The sequence below is a fragment of the Oreochromis aureus genome, linkage group 8, assembly GCF_013358895.1.
Source record: "Oreochromis aureus strain Israel breed Guangdong linkage group 8, ZZ_aureus, whole genome shotgun sequence".
NCBI lineage: Eukaryota > Metazoa > Chordata > Actinopteri > Cichliformes > Cichlidae > Oreochromis > Oreochromis aureus.
Genome location: NC_052949.1, coordinates 10,964,114 through 10,985,734, shown reverse-complemented (window position 1 = coordinate 10,985,734; position 21,621 = coordinate 10,964,114). Strand labels below are relative to the sequence as shown.

Sequence of the window (21,621 nt, the reverse complement as noted above, 5' to 3'; positions counted from 1 at the left end):
GAAAGTCTGTGGCTCAGAGACTACAAAGCATTGTCAGACTGAGCACTCAGAGCAGTCTAAAGCATGAGCTTTTGGCTCACAGGGATTACTTTCACATAGGCCGACCTCAGTATTTAAAATCCTGGTCATGTTTATTATGAGCATCTACAATCTAACAGTATCTATGTGATAGTAAATAAGACGCGTAAGAGCACACGCTTTATCAAAAATGTCCGCCTTGACAGCACCACGCCTCCCCGACACACGCACACTACCCTGTCTAATCTGTCACTCTGTCATAATTTGATCATAATCCCTAATCATAATCACATTGTATCTTAAAGGTGTTCTCAATCTGGAGTGGGATTATGGGATTGCAGAACATGTGTGCGTTTGTGAATGAGTGATCCAAATACATTATGAAGTCGGTGCGTATGTGTGTTTTGGGAGGGGTAAAAGGGGCAAATTTAATTTGGTGATGGTGGGGTACAGCACGCGCTCTCTCACTGATTCACCCGGTGAATCCACTTTAAGCCTGATATGACAAAACAATAGACAGACACTGACCTGTTAACATTCTGTTTGTGGAGCCCTGTTTGGTTCATCGTTAATCTCTTTCACTTTAATTTGTTTTCTCAGAAATACAAATTCTTCTTTTTTTTTTTTCTTTTTTTTTTGTTAGTGTTTTTTTGGGGGGCAGGTCTATGCCAGTAGGGTGACACTACAGATGACAAATTTACTCCACCTCTTCGGTTCACACATCGAAAAATTTTTCTCTAAAGTTTTTACAAATGAGAAGTTTTCTTTATGTTTAGGCAGCGGTCGTAATAATCTAAAAATAACAATAGCATTCAAAATTATACTTAAATTATCAAAAGTAGAAGGTCATTCATAGCAGAACAAGTCGATGGTACCAATAAAAAGTTTATTTTTGTCCGTAAAAATACTGTTTTTGCATTGGACAAGATAAGATAATCATTTGTGGTTCTGTTTGAGGTAAGTGTTTGAATTTTTCCATTTTCCATTCGAAATAAACTGAAACTATAGTGTCCTGACCCATAGTCAGCCTCAGTAGCTAAATGGGGCTGGTTTTTAATTTGAGAATATTGAGTGACAATTTATGTTTTTACAGGAAATAGGAAGTAATTATACTGTAAGTAATTTCAAGTAGTTTGTAACTTCTGGTTCATTTAGAGGAGAAACAATTACAAAACCTATTTCTTTGCTTTTTTGGTGCTTTCTACACAACACCCACTACTGCCTAAAAAAAAAGTACAGTTAAATTGACAATGTGAAATGGGGAAATTTTGTTTGGTACATGTCTTAGAATACTGATAATATGATTTGTGTCTTTTTCTGTAAAATATGTTAAAATTACTTAAACTTGAACTGCTAGCCCCTTATTCTAGTTTATCTGCCTGTAAGTAGTCATAATTTCAGATAAAATATATTGAAAAATCCACTTGATATTAGGTCAATTAGACTTTTAGTCACTGGCTGTATTATAAATAAAGGTTTACCTGGTCCGTTAGAGTGTATGGTCTCAGTCACTGTAAAATCAAGTCCATTCTGTAAATTTTAGTGGCAAGAAAGGAGGTTTTTTCTGGTCATCCTCATTGGCTATTGATTTGTGATTGACAAGTCATTAGCTGAAGGGGGTTTTACAGTCAGATCTGCCACTCATCATCACATCTGGTTTTAAAATGCCAAGATGTCCAGACAGCATGGTTGACCTCACAGTAGCCATGTCTGTATTGAAATGTTCAGCATGGACGAAGCTGCCATCTATGTTATGTCCCTCTTTTATTGACAGATCATGGAGAATTCCCAGGGGCGTAATTTCCAGGGGGGTTAGGGGGGTTATGACCCCCCCCCAATAATCAGACCCAGCCAATATAAACCCCCCCCCCCCAATAAAATTATGAATTATCTTGCATAAATAGGCTGTTGATTTTCTTTACTCACTTCTGTTATTACCAGCAAAATAGTTGCATGTTTAATCATCTGGGAATTTACCCTGATTTATTTATTTATTTATTTATTTATTTAGACAGAGATCTTGACCCCCCCCCCAATGTTCAGCACAAAGTTACGCCGATCAGAATTCCTGTTGACTTTTCCTCAAGTACCAACAAGCGGTTGTAGTTTATGACTTTTAGTCAAACGCCTTGATAATTATTAGTCAGATTGAATAATATCTCTCCAGATATAGTTTTATTTGTTCTTTGACTTCAGAACAAAGACTTGCAAAATTTATGTCATCCTGAACTACGCTTCCTGCACCAAGATGGTGCAGTTGTCACTGAGAGCCCACAGGCTGTATACGAAAGACAGACGTAGCCACTTTGACATCGTCCAACCAAGAGATGCCACATTTGTCAATCACAAGGTAGGCCCACCCTAAAGAATACCCTGCTTTTTTCTATTTTACTCTAATGGAATCTATAATGTACAAAATGAATGCAATGTTGTAGACTTTCATATAGCCTTTATATTTCTGCACCCAAAGGAGTCACACCCTGCTTGGCTTCACTTTTCAGATGCTAAAGATACACCCATCTTTCATATGAAGTCTAAACGTATTAGCTTCCTGATTTTGGTCGTAGGCTCTATTCTTTCATTCTGCCATCTTCTTATTTCCCTCTTTCTTCTCTTCTATTAATAAGCTGCTACTTCTGTGAAAACATCAGAGCTCCTGGATGCACGGCCTTTGACCTGTAGCTGTTATGAAGTCGAAGCTGCTTTAGAAACTCAGTATACAGGGTGTATATATAAGCAAATGCCTTGTGTCACAGTATTTATATCATATATTTCTGCAGCTATCCAAGCACCATGCTTATGTCTTCCTCTGCAGTGATGCTAGTGGTTGTTGTGCGCTTTTCAGTTCAAGATCACCTGACCTGGTTGACCCTGACACTCAGAACAACTTGTGCCAGATGAAAAACCAACAGATGAATTGTTTTCTTAGCGGAGAGGGAGATGCTAGCGGTATTTCTTCGAACTCTGCACTCTTAGGTCTCCCTTTCTTTTACTTATTTTTTTCCCTTTTCACCCACTGCTGGTGCTTTCACTTGAGTTCTCCTTCCACCCACTCTTGTCTATTCATTGTAAAGGGTTTTCTGCTTGAGGCGGTAACCTTGAGCGAGAGTAATGGTGGCCTGGTGATTCAGTACCCAATGAGAGCCCAAATAAGACCAATTTGCACACACTGTGAAACATCATTTACGCACAGCTCCCTGAACGTGTGCGTGTGTGTTTGTGTGTCTCAGCATATGATTTTGAGTGAAGTAATTTAGCAGATGAACGCGTGGCCATTGTTAGAGGGATAATCTGGCTCTTGCTGCTCAGATAGGTTAACATCCAGCAGATTAGACCAGATTACCCCCAACCACACCAGACTGTTGCCTCCCTCCCTTTACCTCCCTATTTCTGAGTAACCCCTCCTTTCACTCATTCTGTTTCGTCAGGCTTTTGCTTTCTCTAACTCCTACAACATTTATTCCTACCATCAGCTAACAGTCTGAGGGCATTTTCTTCTTTATTGCCAGATTCAGAGACACATACCTCAGGTCAGCCGAAATCAAAAGGCGAAAAGCGGTGCATTACTGTCATAGATTCAGGCCTGTTTTATGCTAGTTGTTTATGCAACTTTATCATCTTGTGAAATCATCTTGTGAAATATGTATGTCAACCTTCTGTGGATTTAAAACTTCTGCATCTAATTCTTGTTTGTTAAAGTTATTAAAGATACATGTTGTACAATCATTTCACCCTGAAAAAAAGCAGTCCCAAGAAGTCCTTAAGAGAAATTATATTCATGCTTATGCTGAGTTTATGTAAACTGCAGGTACAATGATAGGCTATTAAAACATTACTATGCATAAAATACAGTATAATGGGGTCATAAATTATCCCACTCAGACATTTCAGTTGCTCAAACAGTTTAATTGCTTGTGGGTTAGCATTGTTGTTTTATTCAAGACACGACAAAATAATTACATTCATTCATTCAAAGACTGATCAATAAATAATCTTAGGCCTGCGTGACCACAGGTTGGCATCTAAGCCCGTCAATAGTTCATCTTTAATTCTATAAAACATTGAGTGATATACTCCTTCCCTTTCTGTGCCACATTTACTAAAAGTGCTGCAGGCAGATTAACTTTCTCCGAGTTACACAAAAACTTTCTGCAGGGAAAAAAAAATCTCCAGATGAAGGAAAATTTTTAATGTAACTCATTCTCCTCATTTCCTTTCCTTTGACATATGGTTTCATTTCCCTCTCCTGCTGAGTTTGCATGAATATATCTAACTGGAGGGTGTTAATGCATTAGCTCTGTGTGGGCTATCCGTGTGTGTCACTACATCTGCACGTGTACCGTGTGTCTCTGCCTGGAGAAGCCTTGAAGCCAGCTGTTTGTTCAGGTTCCAGCCAGCTGTTTGTATTTTTGGCCGCTAGTGTTTGTTTGTCAGGTCGCTGCTGTGTTTATCTCGTTCAAGCTATTAATTAAAAGCACTGCCAGTGGTGAGATGACACTAACATAACACAGGATAATGATGTCATTATTGGCTTTACATCTGGACCAGCTGTCCTAAAGCATCCTAGAAAGCATTGTTAGTTAAATTATCTGATTATTTTGTTTATTCATCTATAAGTGAGGGGTTTGTGTTTTAAAGTCTGTCGCACCCATCTGTCACATTTCGGTGCGTATTTGCGAGCATCTGTGTGTGTTTGTGTGACACACAAACGTCCTCACTCGTTTCGGCACTCGCATACATTTAGATATATCTTTGGACACTGACACAAGTTTTGTTTTGCTTGCCTGTTTACCGAAATGTATTCCAATTATAGTTATATAATATATATATAATCTACATGGACATAATGTGTAGACTATCAGCTTTCATTTGAGGGTATCTGCATTCAAATTGGATGAAGGGTTTAGGAGTTTCCGTTCCTTAACAATTAATTACATTACAAAAGTAATTGGACAATTGACTCAAAGGCTATGTCATGGGCAGGTGTGGGCAATTCCTTTGTCATGTCATTATCAATTAAGCAGATAAAACGCCTGGAGTTGATTTGAGGTGTGTTGCTTGCATTTGGAAGATTTTGCTGTGAACAGACAACATGCAGTCAAAGGAGCTCTACATGCAGGTGATACAAGCCAACCTTAACCTGCAAAAACAGAAACAACCCATCCAAGAAACTGTGACAATATTAGGAGTGGGGAAATCTACAGTTTGGTTTATCCTGAGAAAGAAAGAAAGTACTGATGAAGTCAGCAACACAAAAAGACTGGTGATGATCGCAGAATTATTTCCATGGTGAAGAGAAATGCCTTCACAACAGCCAACCAAGTGAACAATGCTCTCCAGGAGTGAGGCTCACAATATCAAATCTACCATGAAGAAAAGACTTCATGAAAGTAAATACAGAGGGTTCACTGCAAGGTGCAAACCACTCATAGAAAAGCTAGAATGGACTTTGCTTAAAAAAAAAAAAACATCTAAAAAAGCCAGCACAGTTCTGGAAAAACATTCTTTTGGGCAGATGAAACCAAGATCAACCTCTGTCAGAATGATGGCAAGAAAAAAGTACAGAGAAGGCGGGGAACGGCTCCACATCACGTCATCATCTGTAAATCACAGCAGGGGCAGTGTGACGGCTGCCAGTGGCACTGGGACACTGGTGTTTATTGATGATGGACGGACAGGACAGAAGCCGCTGAATGAATTCTGAGGTCTTCAGAGACATGCTGTCTGCTCAAATCCAGCTACATGCAGTCAAACTGATTGGTATTTATAATACACATGGACAAAGGCCCAAAACATACAGCCAAGGAAACCCAGGAGTCTATTAAAGCAAAGAAGTGGAATATTCTTGAATGGCCAAGTCAGTCACTTGATCTTAACAAAATTGAGCATGGGCTTCACTTGTTGAAGACTAAACTTCAGACAGAAAGGCCCACAAACAAGCAGCAACTGAAAGCTGCTGTAGTAAAGACCTGGCAGAAAACCAGCATGTGGTGATGTCCATGAGTTCAAGACTTCAGGCTGTCACTGTCAGCAAAAGGTTTTCAACCAAGTATTAGAAATTTTATTTTGATTTATTTAATTCGTCCAAATACTTTTGAGCCCCTGAAATAAAGGGATTGTGTTTAAAAATGTTTTAGTTCCTCACTTTTATATGCAATCTTTTTCTTCAGCCCATTGAATTAAAGTTGAAAGTCTGCACTTCATTTAGAATTCATTGTGGTAATGTACAGAACCAAAATTGGATTAAATTTGTCTCTGTCCAAATATTTATGGACCTTAGTGTAGTTGGACTAATGCCTCACCAATTACAACACTGGGATTGGGTTACCATCCAATCAGGTGATGGAATTAGTAGCTCAGGTACAGTTACTTAAGTACCTTTCCTCCTCAGCTTTGTGTGACAGAGGTTAATTTGTGGTCAAATAGCGACCACACACAGACACACACAATGTGTAACACAATATGCCCAAATGTGCAGGAAGCTTTTCTTCTGCTACACTCATATTTGTGTGATGATGATGGGGAATCCCACCAACCTGTTTTTTAACACTTAGCTGATTATAAAAAGAAAAGTGCATGGAAATGATTAATTACTAAAGTCTTTAATATAATGCTCTGGTATTATTACAAAAGAGCAGACAAGTTCTTCAATACATATAGACAAGAAATGCTACTAAAAAATGACTGTTACACAAATTAAAGGATTTATGCTGTTTGAAGCTCTTGGTGCTATTTGTGGTGCTGCAATGGTAAAATATATTTCATGGAAATTTACAATAATGATATTTCTAACTATATAAAAAAATGAACTGTTCTTTATTGGTGAGTGGTGCTTGTTTTTATTCACACAAACAAAACAAAGTACATTTTCCATCCTGTTCTAATAGCCTACTGTTTTTGATGACAGACTACCTATTTGTGCACATTGTTTGCATAAAGTTGCAAACTGCAAACGTAGCCTAGGTAGTTTTTTTCCCCTTTAAATTTTAACACTTTAGTTTAAAGGTGAATGAAGTTTGTTGTTTCCACCTGAAGCAGGAATAGTTTTCTCTGCATATTTTTCATAGTACTGCTTTGTTGGAGGTTGTTTAGTCCCTAAAAACTCCCTTTTTAGGTACTAAATCTTCATGAGAGGCTGACAGGGGGCTCTCACTCTCAGACATGTGCAGGCTTGTCTTGTTGTTATGCACAGTAGTAAAAATACTTCGCAATACCACTGATGTTGTGATCTGGCTCGTTGATACCACATTAAAAACAACCCTTGTTGGAATTATCCGGCAAATATTTTGGCTTTTGGTTAGAAAACGTCAGTAAAAGTTGATGAAAGTCAATGGACTGTCAAGTTGTTGAAATCACAGTCAAAGACATGGCTGATGTTGATGATGATGATGGAGATTAATGGTGAAAAATCATATTGTATATTAAGTTTTTGCTAATGTTTCATTTGTTACGGGCTCTGTTAATTTCTCCTCATGTAACATGACCTAAAAAAGTGTCATGACGAGTTAATAGCAGTGAAACTGATAGCAAGTCTGGTAAAGCAGATTATATTTATTATGCACTACAGACTCTTAATGCATTGTTTTAATGCTCATAGCAATTATAACATCAGACATCCAACTTAGGAAGGAGACCCATCCAAGCAACATTTTAATGCACAGTACAGACAGAGAACTGTTAACTTAGCTTTCTCCTTCTAGCACATACCAATAATAAAACCACAGCTTGTTGAATTTATTCTTCCTTTTGGTGAAATATAACAAACACAATACTGTTTGTTCAGCCAGGAACTGAACTAGAACTCAAATGTTATCGATTTACTCTCCCTGAAAAAGCCACAATTTGGAAAATGCATTTACCAAAATGTTAAAATATTCTTTTAAATTAAAGAATCATCACTATAATTATTGCTATTTCTTTTTCTGATCACTTATTCAACAGTTCATTCATAGATGCTCGATAGTTTTGCAACACGTTAGTTTGTAAAAGCAAAATGCTCGTTCTCTGTCCACATCCTAAAATTCTTCCTTCTCGCTGTGCAACAATTTACCCTCGTTTATTTGTGTACAATTGTGCTCCAGATTCTCCTGGAAACCTGTAATGGCACAAAAGCACAACAAAGACTCAGGAAGTGATTAGTGGCTTAACGAGGAGGAGGCTTTGGTGGGAGTTTGGGGCCTGTATGGCCACGGGTGAGGGGGTTAGAGTTTCGGGGCTTAGGAGGTCAGTGGAGAGGTTAATTAGGAGCACGGCTTTTGTTTATGAGGGGATAAGGAGATGCAAAGGAGATTCACTTTGTCTCCTCATAGCGTTTCTCCAGCCACCCTGGAAGTGTCATCCACCCAGTTTTAGCCACCTCTGCTTTCCCTGCTCCTCCCCCCACCCCTGATAATTACCCTGCAGCTCGGTGGAGGTGCAGCTGAATTAATATGATCGTCTCCGTTATAACACACTCCCTTCCTCATCACACATGCACACGCACACTTTGAGTATCTTTCCTCAAGTATGTTTGGCATGTCCTTCCTGCTTCCACAGAAGAATGTTTTTTCAACTTGAAGGAGCTCTGGTCGTGACTGTCGCTCAAAGCCTGTTGTGTGAGTCCATTGTTCTGCTGTTACAACACAGATAAAACCGTCTGCAAACAAAAGCATCCACAGACTCAAGCTCGAGTCGAGCAGAATGAGTGAGTCCACATGATGAGTGCGTGTCTGTGAAGGCGAGTAAACAGAACTGGCAGCTTTCTTGGCCAAAACTTTTACACCACTTTCATTGTGTCTTAAACTGTGCATTAAGTGCATTTAGAAATTAGGCAATAGTTGACAAGCCGATGTTATCACCACAAGAATAGTCACAGATGATTGCAAGACATCCTCTGCAATACATGTGTGTAACTGAAGAACAGAAAATAGCCTTAAAGAGGGCCAGAAACAAAACTGCAATGATGTATTTATTCAGTGCTTTGAAATGACTGTGTGTGTGTGTTCGTGTGTATATATCATTATTATTTAAATTTAATAATGCCTACGTTTATTTTATTAAATCCCTAATTAGCCATCCCTTCCTGTCTGCCATTTCCACTTCTTCTACTTCGCTGCCAGTTCGTTAACGTCTGTTTAATTTACTTGTTTATTCTGGGAATCTTCACCTCGAGGTGTCGTGAAATACAGGTGGGGAAATCTGACTGGAGCACCTGTATGTTTGAATTAAAATAATGATGCTTTAGAGGAGAATCTTGTTCTATTTAAACTGCATGGAATTACATTCCCTAACACCGGTTGGATTAAATGACAATTTTGTTTTATCCCTTTTGTGTCTAACCTAAGTGGAGGTTGGCCGAAAAATCATGTGGTGTTTCACGTAACTGGAGCCTGTATTCACGTATATTTGAATGATCGTGGTCTCATAACTCTTAAGCACCTCATCACTGCTGACCATGACCAATGTTATCCGGCGCCGCAGACTGTGTTAAAGACCTGTGATGTCTCGTGGCAGGCTCTACTGTAGCAGACACTCATTGCTCAAGGTTTTGTGTGAGACTGGAGGGAACAGGAGAACCATTATCCAGTTATAAAATAACTGGATAATGGTTGGCAGTTAATTTTCCAGTGAATTTTCCTCAGGCAAACAGACATCTCTGACCTCAGCACTTGCTTTTGATAGGGATGCTGTTTGGGAGATGGTTACACAGTGCTCCAGGAATGCTGACCATCAACAAATACACTTAAATTTTATATGAAGAATTTTATAGTATGAAGTTTAAGTGAATGAAATTGTACATCAGGGATATCTAACTCATTTTACATCATGGGCCACATACATGCCACTTTGATCTTAAGTGGGCCAGACCAGAGAAACTCCCGTCTATGTCAGTGTAAAGTTGTTTAACTGCACATTGAATCTCTGGAATATCTCAGGATAAGAAAAAGAAGTGCAGGAGTACGTCTCAGTTTTCTTCACATGATAAAGAAATGCTGCTGTTAATGAAAGAAATCTGTCAGCACAACTCTTTGGGCTTTAATTGTAAAATATTATTGTTCAAAATTACGCAAAAACTTCTAGTAGCCCATTGCCCAATTATAAGAGGACATTTTTTGTTAATTCACAGAAAATGTTGTATTTTATTTATTTATTTTACTGTGGGCATTTTGTGAAAGAAAAAAAAAATCTATTTTAGTGAAAAAACAGGAACTTTTCCATCATGTAATACTTTATCTGTTATTGCATTACTTTGGTGCAGTACAATTGGATGTGGGACAGGTCTTGTTAGTAGGACAAGCTGTAAAATACATGAAAATGCATTTAAAAGTCCAAAATGTTTGCCCTCCTTTACAGTTACCAAAAGATGTCCAGTAGGCCGGATTGAAGCCTTTGCTAGACCAATTCTGGTCCCCAAACCTTATGTTTGACACCCCTCTGGCAAAACCTTTTATGACATTTTGCGGGAATGTGCTGGAGAATGGTTAGAGACATTCCGTCTGTGATGTTACACATTTCCGTTCTATACCTGCAGCTGCATACAGCCCAGAAATATGCGCCTTTACCTGCCTTGACGGCTGCTAAGAACTTGGATGCCACCAAAGACGATATAAAACACTAAGATAGCTAGCGTGCTGTCACTCGGCTTGTGAAGTCCTGTATCAAAACCTCAAGATGTGCCAATGGGACAAGGAGAGGTGAGTCTGATAGTAAAACCACTTGCTCATTGGCTAATGACTTGAAAAGTACTTAGCCAATGAGTGAGCAGGAAATAGCATGGCTATTCCTCATTTATGAATCTTTTTTTTTTTTCAAAATGACCCAACATGAGCGACTCAGTCCTTGAACTCAGCAGGAAAGGTCAAGAAAGAAAGCCATATTCCCAAAGACTTCTATAGAACCAGATGTCTTTTTGCAACCACACCTATCGCCATCTGGTGGCCTGCAGATAGAAGTAGGTTTAATGCACTACCACACTGGCTTTGTTTTTTTCCAACCGGGATTTTATGTCCACCACAGTGGAAACACCATTACTTTTGTTGACGCTGCTTATTCTCAGCTGTCCAGAGCGGGTATCAACAGGGCAAAAGAAAAATGGAGGCAACAGCAGTGGAAGATCTTAAAAGCTTACTGAACTTTCTCCTTGTCTAGTTCTCTCTTTCGTTTGTCCTCCTCTTCTTCTGATTCCCATGTGTTCTTTTGTTTGTATAATCTTTGCAGTGCTTCATGGTTTCACTGAATGCATGCATACAAAAAATATTGATCATTCATTGTGCAACTAGCTGAAAGTGAATGAAACATTTTTTCATTTTGTCCCCATCCTTTCACTGTAGGAAATGAGGCTTTCCTGAATGTTAAAAAATTAAGGGGGAAATGTGTTCCATAGGAAAAAAAAGATAAAGAAAAAGAAAGATAAAAATAAAAAAATTGCTCCCTGGCACAACATCACATAAATTGTCGGGAAATGTTCATATTTTTAATTAAATTGGTTACTAATGATAAACTGCAGCACTTCCTGGACACTGTCTCCAGCAGACTGCCACAAGGACAGATGCAGCAGATCTGTGATACATCGTGCAATAGCACGTTACAATACAACACATCTGTCTAACAGATTATTATCTGTTCTCTTGTGTTAACATGCTATTTCAACCTTGCACTATCACTACACTTTACACTATGTGCACTCTGAGCCACTTGGATGCTATCTATTTCATGCTTTTACTTAATTTAGAAGCCATTTTTACTGATAAATTTTGCTTTATTTAATTTTAGCATACTTTATATGGTCATTTTATTGTGTTGTCTTGTATTTTAATTTGATTTTAACTTTATTTTTTATGCTTCTTTTTAATCAAGGCCCTTTCTTTTGTGTACTTCTTACCCTGTTGAGCTATTGTAATTCTGTTATGTTGTACTTATTGTATTTTATTCTTGTGTTCTATTTATTTAACATTTCTACAAAATATTGCTATTAATCTCTACTTTGTGAACAGGCCATTGGTTTCTCAACATAAAACTCACTGCAACACAAAAACGATTCTTTTAAACTGATTTTTAGTTTTTCTGTTATTATTTTCAACAGAGTAATCAGTTCTGTCCCTGGTTAGCTAACATAAACTAATGTAGGTCTGTTATCCGCAACCAACCACATGGTGTCAAGTTCCGTGCTGAAGGAAGATGGCTCCACACATGTTCTCAAAATGTAAACTTTAGGCACTTCTTTCTTAAATTGGCGATTACATGTTTAGTGTTTCATGTCCTCTTTAACTTCTGCTGTTAGACAACTTCAAGGCTTGAATGACCACCCTGGTGATCTCAGTAAAATCAGTATCAAATAAATTATGTCGAAATGTCTTGCATACAATTTATTTGTTGGATTAACTTAAATTTGAACATATGTATATATTTCACAGCCCTTCCTCTATTGTTTCCTTGTTGTTTTGCATTAAATTCTTTAATATGTATAAAATATTTGGGATTATTTATTATTTTAGGTTTACTTGATTTGATTTAGGGATTAACCAGAACCATATGTGTCGCTCAGGGTGAAAAACTGGCACACAACCCCTCACATCACAGTGCAGGGACATCTGTCTGTTTGGGTAATTGGCATTAACCCTTTTAAGCCGAGTGACACCATTTTTTTTTTTTCAGCCCACACATCTGCATGGGGGTATTTGGAGGGTGTTTCTATGTGACAGAACAGTGTAAGACGATGTGCAGCAAAGATAAAAAAGATAGTTTTTGTTGTTTCGATCAAGTACTTTAGCTTGTGTATGCACATACAAGAGGACGTTCCACTCATTTACACTAGTTTACTGGACTCTGACCATCATGATCAACCCCAAACTTAACTCTAGCCTTAAACTTTAGCATTGCATGCTAAAACATAATGCTCTCCACTTCAGCAATTTTCTTTACTGTCCGAAAAAGGAAAGAAAATCAACACAGAGTGACAGTGTAAACAGTTTTATGTGCTCATACCTTAAAGAATACACGCACAAACATACACAGAAGGGCAAAAGTTGCCACACTTCAAAGCATATGGCCCAGGGCAGCTAAAATGTGTTAATGTTGATTGAATAAACTGCTCCATTACACTAATGTTAGCAGGCTGCATAGGCCCGATGCTAATCCAAAGTAAGAGAATGGAGATGGAGCAGTTTATCTCTAAACTCGTGGATATTGGAAAATGTTTAGAAAAGTGATTAGAGTGGAGCGAGACCACTTAGAGAAACATACGCTTTCAGGTTGCTCATGTTGTTCCCAATCACAACAGGACGCTACGCATTACTGCTATTAATGATGCAAGCAGCTTACTGCCAGGAAGAGAGAGGTTATGAGACTGAGGTGATAGGTGTTGATTGCAGTTTTCAACATAATCACCATGAAAATTTAGAATTACAGTGGACTACATACTCACCACCAGGACTTTACTTTTAGTTCTTCTGCCTTCATCCGTCAGAGCCACGCAGTGTTTCCCACTTTCTCTATAAACTGTTATATTTACCGTGTTGGCACACAGCTTGCACACACAAAGCCTTCAGATTGCAATAGTACAAAGAAATTCAGAAGCACTGAAAACTGTAGGATACTATTTATATTTATTTGTTTATTTATTTTACTCTTGCAAAGTTGGTGTGGAGTACCCATAATTTTGTTGTACATGTACAATGACAATGAAGGACTATTCTTCTTCTGTTCACACTGACAGATTAAAAAATTGATGCTGTTTTTGTTTTTGCACTGCAGCCTCCATCTACAGGGGAAAAACAGAATGAACTGTCCACATTACAAATGCAACCGAAGTGACTTCATCTGTACAGTTAGTGCCAAAGATCATCCAGCTGTGTTTGATTGACAGTGGTGCCATGACAACCCCGCATCAGCTCCCGGGTGTCCAATGAGGAGTCAGAATCAGTGTCCCTCCCTGACTCCCAGGTGAGTTTAAAAATCAGATTTAAGCAGATTTCTGTCAGATGGTTCACGGAACGCTTTCCGCCTCCTTTTTGGCTTCAGTCTGCGAGCCAGATGGTTTTCAGGTCTCCCCTCGACTTTTTCTCAGCCTCCCGCCTCCTCCTGCAGCACTTTGCGGACGGGTCCCCTGTCCTGGCTCGCTCTCAGTCCCCGGATGACTCTTCCGGGGCTTGCGCTCCCGTTGCCCTCCCGGGACTGTGTTTCTCTGCCGCGCAGATCGCCAGCGTGTGCGAGACCCTGGAGGAGACCGGAGACATCGAGAGGCTGGCCCGCTTCCTCTGGTCGCTCCCGGTGACCTCGGACGGCCGCGACTCTATTTCTGAACACGAATCTGTGCAGCGGGCTCGCGCTGTGGTAGCCTTCCACACGGGAAGTTTCCGAGAGCTTTATCACATCCTGGAGACTCACCGTTTCACGCGCGCCTCGCACGGTAAATTGCAGGCGATGTGGCTCGAAGCGCACTACCGGGAAGCAGAAAAGCTACGCGGGCGGCCGCTTGGACCCGTGGACAAGTACCGCGTGAGGAAGAAGTTCCCGTTACCCAGGACCATCTGGGACGGAGAGCAGAAGACACATTGCTTCAAAGAGCGCACCAGGGGCCTGCTGAGAGAGTGGTACCTGCAGGATCCGTACCCTAATCCGGGCAAGAAGCGGGAGCTGGCACACGCCACCGGACTGACACCGACCCAAGTAGGGAACTGGTTCAAAAACCGCAGACAGAGAGACAGGGCGGCAGCAGCCAAAAACAGGTCAGTAGATTTGACCAGAAATAGGCTGTGCCCTTGGAAGGTGCATTGAGGTTTGTTTGTCTGTTTTTTGTTTTGTTTTTTTAAATAAATGCACGAGCGCATTTGGAGATTTTTTTTAGTATCAAGTTACCGTAACTATATCAAATTTCAGTTCAGTTTCATTCAGTTTTATTTATGTATCAAATCACAACAACAGTGTGATGAGACTACTTTTCATACTTACTATTCAGTTGGGCAGTACTCTAGCTAAGGGTGCGTAAAAAGGCCGTTCATGCGTAAAAGCGCACCCCATGCAGCTTGTAGGTTTTCGTTTTCCAGTTGCATGGTCGGTCTTTCTTCACCTTTCTGTCACTACAATTGACTTCAGGGTCAGTGTGCGGGTCAATGACCGTGTTGATGAAGGCAAAGCAAGGCATGCATGAATGGGCACAAATTGCTCACCATGCAAGGATAGACTCCAGTTTGACAGGGACGGAGATGGTGTTAATTTAGTTCATAGGCTAAATGTAATTTCAGTTTTAGTTCTAAGTTTTGTGTCCTACTTTGCCTGAGTTGATAAAAAATCCTTTTTTTCCCTCTTCAGTAATAGGTTGCAGCACCACCACATGTGCTCCGACAGAGCGCGTGCACTAAGCAGAGGAGGCTGTAGTCCAGACGGGAGCACAGAGCGCGCGGATGGAGAAACTCTGCTCTCAGTAACAGACAGTGACTCCGACTTGGACGTCTGACACTGAAAAGTGCAATAAACATTTAGGCTCTGCCGTCGATCAACAGTGAGGAGAATGCGTGTGGGCAAACGCTGATCAGGGTTTGCGCTGCAATAAATTCGGGGAATAAAACGCAATATTATCCCAGCCGAATACACAGGCGAAGGTTACGTTAACCTTTTCTGGGTGTTTTTTCTTTCTTTCTGTTTTTTGGTGGTCTTCAGGTACAAATTTTGAATTTTAACCACCGTTTTCATTTAAACTGCATCAATGGAGGGTGAGTGCACATCTGCTGACCCAGTTTGTCATGAACTTAATTAAACAGGCATCAAGCAATGCACTCCTGTTGGACTTTAAACCCAGGGACCCCCCCAAAGAGAAGACTGAAAACTGCCAGTGAGCGAATCACTTTCATTCTCTCTCATTTTCTCTAATTATGTGTCATTAAAAAAAAAAATCAGTCTAGTTGTTCCTTTAGAGGCTCAAGGTGGACTCCTAAATGTTTACTGTAGACAATCAGTCAGCACCACTGAATTCTGCCTGCTCCCTGTCTGTTTGTATTTTAATAACCGTTTTTTGTCAACTTGCCATTTTTTCGTTATTTAAAATTTATTGTGTAGCCATGTTCTGTCTACTTGATGTTCATTTTAATGCTGAATAAATGTTTTGGGTTTTTTTTTGGTATTTTATAGAAATAAAGTTATTTATTATATCACTGTTATGAAGACTTTTGTAATGATCCGGCACCAAATACCTGTCATATGTAAACATTTAACAGAAAAAACACTATGTATGATCACAATTTATGATTACAGTAAATACAAAGTATTTATTGCAAATGACTCGTATGTGGCTTCAGCCTAAAATGTGTTCATAAGGGGTTACCTGAAAGGATTTATCAAAGGTATATAAGCTTTGTTGTTTTCTGATTGATCCAAAAACCAAAAGAAGGGAAAAAACATACATATAGAATTGCAAATAAAAACTTTGCTTAAATAAACTCAAACTATTCCTATTTTCAACCAGTTTAGTATTAAAACCGTGCAGAATACGTTTAATAATCGTGTTGGATTTTCCGTAAGTATTCATTTATTTTTGCCTACTTTTGCGATCAGTATGTTTAACCTGACTTTCCCGCAAAATGCCCACGGTTCCGGTCCAGACAGTGGCCTTTTTGTATGCCAAATATTTTTATACACCTGTATACATGCAAACTACACCTACATTTGTGGATAGATATTATTTAAATACTCTCACTTTCTGGAAAAGCTATTTAACAAAGTAAATGCACACCGGCGCCACCTAGTGGTAACATTAAATTCAATTTGCGTTCATACCAATGACTGTAGAAAACCAACGACTGTTAATTCTGTTAAAGCTCAGACTGCGCAGTAGTTGACACAGTACTTCAATAGTGATTCACTGACTTTACAGTAATATAACCGGACCCTTTACTGCACCATTACTGCCTTTATTTGTTTTTTTTTTAATGCATTCTACTTTTTAAGTAAAAAACAACAACAAACAAAAAAACAAACAAAAAAAACAGAAGAGAGAGAGAGAGACTTTTAATTCTAATGTGCCACATGTCTATATATTTTTAAACCATCATCTCTGACTTTAGTCTGGCTCCACCACTTGGGTAGTATTTCTGAGACAACTGACTCATGTTTCTTGGCATTTATCTTGTTTCAGCGTGAGTCATTACAACCACCCACTATCCTGTGAAGGGCGAGAAGAAAAGAATAGCATTTTGTTTTAACATACTTCTGAAAACAGCAATGGTTTTCCAGCACAGACGACTTCCTTTTTCTTCCTGACCATTGCAAAATGGCAACGGTCTCCGAGCAGCACTTGAACACAGCGTTCAGTGACATCACGACTGATAGCGTCACCATTCCGGTGATACGTTTCTTGCACCAGTAGGTGGCGCAGCTGGACAGGCCTGATCTTAAACTGCATAGGCATTAGTAAACAGTCTCTGATGATATAATGACATTTTACTCATCATTCTATTTAATTTACTATATCATAATTTGTTTTCTAAATATATAAATTATACGTTATTTTAGACAGGAGACCCAGCTGAGGTAGCAGAGCGGAAGATGTTACTGTTTTCATTGGACAGAATTAGAAATGAGTATGTCAGAGGGACAGCTCAGATCGAGTGGTTTAGAGACAAAGAATAGAGGTAAGCTTGGGAGAGTTTGGACATGTGAAGAGGAGGGATGTTGGATATATTGGGCAAAGAGTATAGAAAATGGAGCTGCCAGACAGGCCACAGAGAAGGTTAATGGAAGTAGTGAAAGAGGACATGGACAAGGATACTAGGTATAGGATACTATAGAGGCCGCTGTGGCCTAAGTGAGTATCCAAAAGAAGAAGAACAAGAAGATGATTTTAGGGTATAAATGAGAGCTTATTGATCTTACTGAAATTGAGTGTCTAAGCTTTCGGTATTTTGAATAAATTTGCTTTCAGATGACTTTTGCTTGTGATAAGACCTGGGTACCTCTTCCACCACTGGCTGCATGGTTAAGATGCTCAGATTCCTCCATAGGAAAAAAATAAGAAAAAAGATATGGCCAAGAGGCTCATTGTGAATATGTGTTTGCTATGTTTTCTGCAGCTGTAATTGTACGAATTATATTTCAATTCCAAACCAACAAAGGAATAAACAAGCAGCAGTTTTGGAGGAGAAGAAATTATGACGTTTGATTATGGTTTCGCTCTTGTTTAAGGACTAGTGGAGGCAGACAGCAGGGAAAAGCTGGAATTTTAGCAGATACTTTGAAGTTATAAGCTCCAGCATGTGTGTGCTGCTTGAACGAGTGCGCAGGAGGTCAGGGATTCACTAACATAGAGTCCAGAAGATTTATGACACCTCATCCAGATACACACTGCAGAACCAAATGACAGGCCACAGAAACATTCATACCAATCTACCTTCTGCTGCATTGTTAACATATATATTTGTATGTCCATATTTTCAGATAAGTGAAAAACCACTATAACTGTGTACGGTTTTATGTAAGTCGCAACGAGATCTTATGGTCCTTACATCACACTGGAGATGAGTTCAGAAGATCTGATATATGCAGTAAAAACGGCGCTATGCTTGTGGTATAGTTTTAAATAAAGTTTAGAACAGCATAAGTAATGAATACATATCTGAAAGTAAGAAGCCATCTACACTTTTTCAAATTGCTGTAATAGTGTCTTAGTATCTTATAAAGTACTACAGTAATACTGGCTATTTCTATAAGACTATAATAGATGTTTGACTGGGGTTTAAATCAGCAGTGATGATGCTATTTCAGAAATGTTCCAAGACATGCCAGTACTCAAAACAATCAAATTTAGAGCTCTTTCTTGTGAGAAGAAATGTGAAACAGAGGTTCTGGAGCATTTTCATGTAATATTTTGGAACTATTCTAAGTTTCTATTTGGACAAAGAAACTATAGAAACTTTGGATGAATATGATAATTCTATAGAAAATGGGCAATTTATTAAAAAAATATAATTAAATGTAATTTTTTATTATCACATGAAATGTAATGAAAGAATATGATTTTTTAAGGAGGCTCTACCTCCTCCCTGTATATGGGGATAAAACCCACCTTTTTATAGTCTGTTAAAATCGAATTAATCACTAAATCTAGTTAAATGAAGTTATTTGGTTTCTATTGTTAGTAGAACACCATAATACAGCCCTCAAATATGATGACATTTCAGAACATGTATTATGTAAATATGCTGAATTCAGGGTAGTTAAATTCCATAAGTACAGTAGAACAAGAGAGTAGCAATTTGCAGTTTTTAAGGGACAAGAGAAAAAAAAACAGAATATAACTATTTTTCGAAGAACTGGTAACTGTTTGCTTTAAGGTAAGAAGGGGATAGGGTACTCTAAAATGGAACCTAAACCCCTATAAAAGTAATGGTTGATTATAAAATAAGAAGGGCTCATTGGATTACTCTACAATATAGCCTGGAGCCCTGTTATTATGGTGTAATTACAATGTAACAAGAGAAGGTTAGGCTACTTTAAAAGGCAGGCTGGACCCCTAATAGTAACATGTAATTACAAAAATAAGACAGGATCTTTAGGATAATCTATTATACAGCCTTCACCCCTAGTAGTAATGTTTGATTACAAAAGAAGAAGGGATTTAGGATGTTTAGGAGCTTCAGGATATTCATTGATATAGGGAAGGCTGGGATACTTTATAATACAGCCTGAAGCTCTATTAGTATATATTGTATCTTGAAGCATATTAGACTACTCTAAAATACAGCCTAGACACCTATTAATGTGTAATTACAAAATAAGAAGGGCTCTTTGGGATACTCTATAATATAATGAAGCCTGGAACACTTTATAATACAGACTGTAGCTCTGTTAGTATCTACAATGTAAGAAGGGATGCTTAGATTACTGTAAAAGGCAGCCTGGAACCCTAATTAAATACAAAGCAGGGTTGAAATTCTCTATAATAAAGCCTAACCCCAGGAATACAACAGACATGGTTCCGGCTTTTCATCACTGCTGGAGCCGACTGCACCTGCTCAAGACAATGCTTGTAATTCTACCAGACGTACCACAAGTGTCCAAGCGGCTCTCTGCTCCACGTTGCTTAAAATAGGCCTAGTCTGTTTTTTCTCTGTCTGTCTGTCTCTGTCTCTCTCTTTTTAGGAAGACATGTCAATCTGCACAGAGCAGATGAGAAGGGCAGAAAGTCTGACAGAAAAACAGCACGGACAGTGTCGTAACTTTTCAATTTTCCCTGTGAAACCATCAAAGCTTGCAAACAATGAAATAAAATATGTGTAAAAGGAAGTTGGGATACTTTTTAAATAAAGCTTTATTACTTAAAAATGTTTACAGTTAAAATGATTTAATCTTAAAAACAACAAACAACTGTTGATCATGACTCATTTTTTTGAAGTATCGTTGGGAATCTGTTGTATTTTAGGAACCTGAAAATCACATCCTATACTCAGGGTGTGATAAAACGCGGGCTGTATTATAAAGTGCTGCCACCAGATTTACTCAACAATATCAGCCCTGTCTCTTCGGACTCTCTAACTGTGCGTGAGGCTGTCTGTGGTCATGCATGAGGACTGATGGGCTCTGTGGGCTGTCTGGCCATGACACGCGCGTTCACACATACACATTACTCCACGCCTGCGGGTGAATTCCATCGCCCCTCTTTTAAAAACACCTCTTCCAGCTGAGCACACACACACACGTATGTATACACGCACGCACGCACGCGCACATATTCTCTCTGTCTTTCTTTTCTGTCATCCGGCGCAGAAGCCCGGCAACGCGGGTGACGCGTTTTGCGCATTTCCTGCAGCTCGCGCTCACTCACAGATTCAGGAGCGAGGGGACGGGAAGCGAGGGGAGCGCGCAGAGAGCGAAAGGAGAAAAAAAAAGCGAAACGGGAGCGGAGCACTGGGATGTGTTTGGGGTGCTCGTGAACCCCCCAAAAAAACCTGCATTTGGGGGGGTGGGGGGCACTAAAAGGCACTGCTTTCCGAGTGTTACGCGCAAATATCGCGGTGCCGTGAGGTCGTAGGAAGGAGATTATCCAGGAGAGGAGCGAGCGAGCCGAGACGGGCTGGAAGAGGAGCACCAATCCCGGATGGCTAGGCGCGGCTGGTCGCGCTCTCTTCCACCCTGACCCGGGAGAGACACACGAGGACCGCGAGGAAGCTCCCGGACTTCACGTGAACGTCAGCCAGTCAACCTGCGTTTCTGATCAGAGACGTTTATACCCCGTTCTGTTTCCGCGGTAACAGGAATTTTGTGTGGCTCACGAGACCGATCGTAAACAAACAAGGCAGCCGCCTCGGTGGGAGAGCGTCCATCAGGAGACCCCTGAAGGGTGTGAGTCCGCGTTATTTCTGCGTTTTTCAGCCTGCTGGGGATCAGTCAGCTGCCCTGTTGGCGTCTCTGCGCGTGTGTGTGGATAACGAGCTGTTTTGATATGGCTGTACTAGACTGAGAGTCCAAGGAGCCAGCGGCATTATGGGATGTAGCAGGACTGTGCAGTGACCCCGCTCATTGGAAGGAAACACTCTGTGTACAGGAGCAGGAACAGGCAGACTAGCCTAAACACAGACACATACACACACACACACACACACCCTCATCCTTTTACGCACACACTTCCCAGCAGCC

At 39.7% G+C, this 21,621-nt stretch overlaps 1 protein-coding gene across 1 annotated transcript; it reads left to right on the top strand.

Annotated features, from left to right (window-relative positions):
- Nucleotides 1-13,633: 13,633 nt before the first annotated feature.
- Nucleotides 13,634-16,036, top strand: LOC116328838 (homeobox protein SIX3-like). Its single transcript, XM_039616726.1, has 2 exons — nt 13,634-14,723; nt 15,307-16,036. The coding sequence occupies exons 1-2, from the start codon at nt 14,029-14,031 to the stop codon at nt 15,449-15,451; spliced, it is 840 nt and encodes a 279-aa protein (XP_039472660.1). The 5' UTR covers nt 13,634-14,028; the 3' UTR covers nt 15,452-16,036.
- Nucleotides 16,037-21,621: the final 5,585 nt, after the last annotated feature.